At 39.9% G+C, this 3,567-nt stretch overlaps 1 protein-coding gene across 2 annotated transcripts in view; it reads right to left on the bottom strand.

Moving 5' to 3' along the window:
• LOC107590953 (parkin coregulated gene protein homolog) overlaps positions 1-3,291 on the bottom strand; it is a 101,538-nt gene extending 98,247 nt beyond the window's left edge. Inside the window, exon 1 of one of the 2 annotated variants that reach the window (XM_016279914.1) lies at positions 3,080-3,291. In XM_016279914.1, the coding sequence (XP_016135400.1) occupies positions 3,080-3,178 (99 nt within the window). In that variant the 5' untranslated portion in view covers positions 3,179-3,291. The remainder of the gene's footprint in view (positions 1-3,079) is intronic. The other variant, XM_016279915.1, reaches the window with a different exon arrangement.
• Positions 3,292-3,567: the final 276 nt, after the last annotated feature.

The following is a 3,567-nucleotide window of genomic DNA, read 5'->3' as shown; positions in this document are numbered from 1 at the left end:
AGCCGATCTCCGGGTCTGGCGGTAGCATTTTTAGATTAGCTTAGCATAGATCATTGAATCTGATTAGACCGTTAGCATCTCGCTCAAAAATGACCAAAGAGTTTCTATATTTTTCCTATTTAAAACTTGACTATTCTGTAGTTATATCGTGTACTAAGACCGACGGAAAAATAAAAGTTGCGATTTTGTAGGCCAATATGGCTAGGATCTATACTCTCATTCCGTATCATGGGTGCAGCAGGCGCAATAATATTACTTATTATTGGAAGTTACCTAGCTGGGAATATTTTCAGGCGCTGCGTAATATCATTGCGCCTGCTGCACCCATGATACGGCAGCAAAGTTCCTTGATTATTATTATTACACCGGAATAAGAGTTTTAAAGGCTTTTATTGACATAAAATATATAATGAGTCAATATTTACAGTGTTGACCCTTGTTCTTCATAACCTCTGCAATTCGCTCTGGCATGCCGGATATCAGCTTCTGGGCCAAATCCTGACTGATGGCGATCCATTCTTGCCTTATTATTTCTTAGAGTTGATCCCAATTTGTGGGCTTCTACTTGTCCACTCGCCTTTTGAGGACTGACCACAGGTTCTATATGGGATTTAGATCCGGGGAGTTGCCTGGCCATGGATCCAAAATATCGTTGAAATCGTTGAAAGTCGCTCTTGCAGAACGTTTTGATACCATTCTTTATTCATGGCAGTGTTTTGGGGCAGAATTACGAGAAAGCCCACTCCCTTGGTTGAAAAACAACCCCACACATGGATGGTCTCAGGATGCTTCACTGTTGGCACGTCACAGGACTCATGGTAGTGTTCACCTTTTCTTCTCCGAACAATCGATTTTCCAGATGTCCCAAACAGTCGGAACGGAGCTTCATTAGAGAAAATAACTTTGCACTTTTTCTGCTGTCCAATCCTCGTAATTCCTGCAGAATTTCAGTCTGCCCTTGACGTTTTTCTTGGAGAGAAGTGGCTTCTTTGCTGCCCTTCTTGACACGAGGCCGTTGTCCAAAATTCTTGGCCTCACTGTACGTGCAGATGCTCTCACGCCAACCTGCTGCCATTCCTGAGCAAGCTCTGCACTGGTGGTGACACGATTCCATAGCTGACTCCTCAGGAGAAGGTCCTGGCACTTGCTGGACACTCTGGGACGTCCTGAAGACTTCTTCCCTCCAGTCGAACCTCTCTCCTTGAAGTTCTTGATGTGTAATATAAATGGTTCTTTCAGGTGCAATATTCTTTGTAGCAATTTCCTTGCATGTGAGGCCATTTTGATGCAAAGCGATGATGGCTGCACGTGTTTCTTTGGAGGTAACCATTGCTAACAAGAACACAATGATTGGAAGCGCTTCTTCCCTCCATCAGTCTGTTCTTACAATCTATTTAGTATGATAGTGATTTTATCTAGTACTCATTCACACTTTCACATGTGCTGCTGATATGATTAGTCAATTAATGTTAGCTGGTCATTTTGTGTCAGGGTCAAAAAACAGTGAAATTTGTTTTTGTTTTTTTTTGTGAAAAGTTCATTTTTTTGACCAATTAAGTTTTTAGCAATTATTTAAAATGCATCTGATCACTCTACACAATGATCTAGAAACAATGTGAATGAACACCACAACAGCTTAAGCAGCAAACTTTGCACAAAAAAAAAAAGTATGTCACTGCCAAAACTTTTGGCCACGACTGTATTTTTTTGTTCATTTTCGAAGGTTGCACCCTCCGGAAATCGCATTTGTCGGCTGCATACGTCATTAAGGCTGCCTCTTTTCAGAAAAGTAATCCAAAGTAAGATAGCACAATAATTTGCCTCACAGTCAACAGTATTTTGCGCAAGCAAATAGCATTCGAGCGTGGACTGTGAAGGACATATTGGTTGGATACACTGAACCATAGACTGTCCCCTTGTCCAAATACCCACACTTGCGGTCTTGGCCACTTGAGAGCGAGTGCGCGCAACAGGAAGTAAGTGCGCAAGACTGTCCCAGGTCTTAAAAACGCCAGAAACCAGTGCCCTTAACGCACACTAAATCCACACTATCTCGAATACCGCTCCGGAGCGCTATTCGAGACTTAGTGTATCCCATCATGCATCATGTTCTGGAAATAAATCGTGAGACTTTTTTGCCAAGATCTCGCGAGAGGTCACGGAAACCTTTCCAATTCAAGTTAAATATTAATATAATAATTAGATATTACATATAATTTGGTAGAAAAACTGTGTTTTTACGTTTTATTGGTGCAAAGATGAGTAGTGGTGATATTTATTTTGTACAATACTTGCAACTGCTTTTTATCACTTAATTAGAAGCACCACAAATTAAAATGGTCATGTTATTGGGACTACTGAACAGACATTTAGAAGTTGATTTTAAAATGCAAAGTATTTAAAATTAAAATGAAGCTATGTAAACACTTGCATTTTTACAACACTACAAGTGTGTCCCGTCAGGTTATAAGTGTGTCCCATCAGGTAATGAAAAGTTCGACACACACTTGTGGTCTTCATCCTCACTTGAACACTTGGGCCAAATACAGGAAATACGTCATAAAAGTAGTCAAGTGGTCAAGTGCAAAGACCGCAAGTGTGTGTATTTGGACAAGGCTTGTGAACGTATACGCCCACTTTACTAAACAAGTCTGAACAAGACTCCGAGAGGCACTCGATTAGACATCTCATTTAGTGAACCAAGTGGACAGGCATATCTAGTAATAAACGAACTGAATGAACGAAGTATCTCTTTTCGTGACCATCAAAACTACGTTCACAACCAGGCAAATGAATGATTCATTAACAAAAGACATTCACTTGTCACCACCTACTGGCGTAATGATAGTGAATCGAGTTAAAAGAATCGAGTCATTACGATGAATCAAAATCCCCAGCAATGTTTGACTCGTTTGATGCAGACGGAAAAATATAGATTGACAGTAATATAGCCTACTTTATGCAGGTATTATTTATGGATGCTGGAAATACTGTGTGTTCATTATCAGTATATTCTGGTATTAGTTTAACTTAGATAATCACTAAAGCACTTCAAAACAAGAATAACAAATCAACATACACTCACCACTGAATTCTTCATGGTGGATTTCACAGTAAACCCCTCCGTTTTCAGTTCTCCTTTAGCCAAAGGATGAAATGTTCTCATTTTCGTACACATTGCTAACTAAACAGAGTTTCAACTCAAAAAGAGCAATACAAATGAAAAGACTAAAATTGCACGTTGAACCCCTTCTAACTCAATGGCGTCGCATTAGTGCTTGTCTGTTTGTGTTGCCATGAGGAATCAGTTAAGGACGCGCTGCGGTTGCTATGGAGGGTAAAAACAAACCCGGATGTTCATCTTGCTATGGAACAACTCGCGCTCTGTAGTCGTTTATCAAACGTCTTTAAAAACGAAAGGCAGATGGGAAATTATAGTGTTGCAAAATGATAATCAATACGGGAAAGCATTATTATGTTCCAGTGATATATGTGAGTGCATGGGGCATAGATTTTCTCTGTTCTCTTTTATTCAGTCTAATTAGATTTCGTTTTTCCAGTAAATAT

The sequence above is a fragment of the Sinocyclocheilus grahami genome, unplaced genomic scaffold (assembly GCF_001515645.1).
Source record: "Sinocyclocheilus grahami isolate Dianchi unplaced genomic scaffold, SAMN03320097.WGS_v1.1 scaffold134.1, whole genome shotgun sequence".
Taxonomy (NCBI): domain Eukaryota; kingdom Metazoa; phylum Chordata; class Actinopteri; order Cypriniformes; family Cyprinidae; genus Sinocyclocheilus; species Sinocyclocheilus grahami.
The sequence above is the reverse complement of the archived record's forward strand: the minus strand, read 5'-3'. Positions and strand labels throughout refer to the sequence as shown.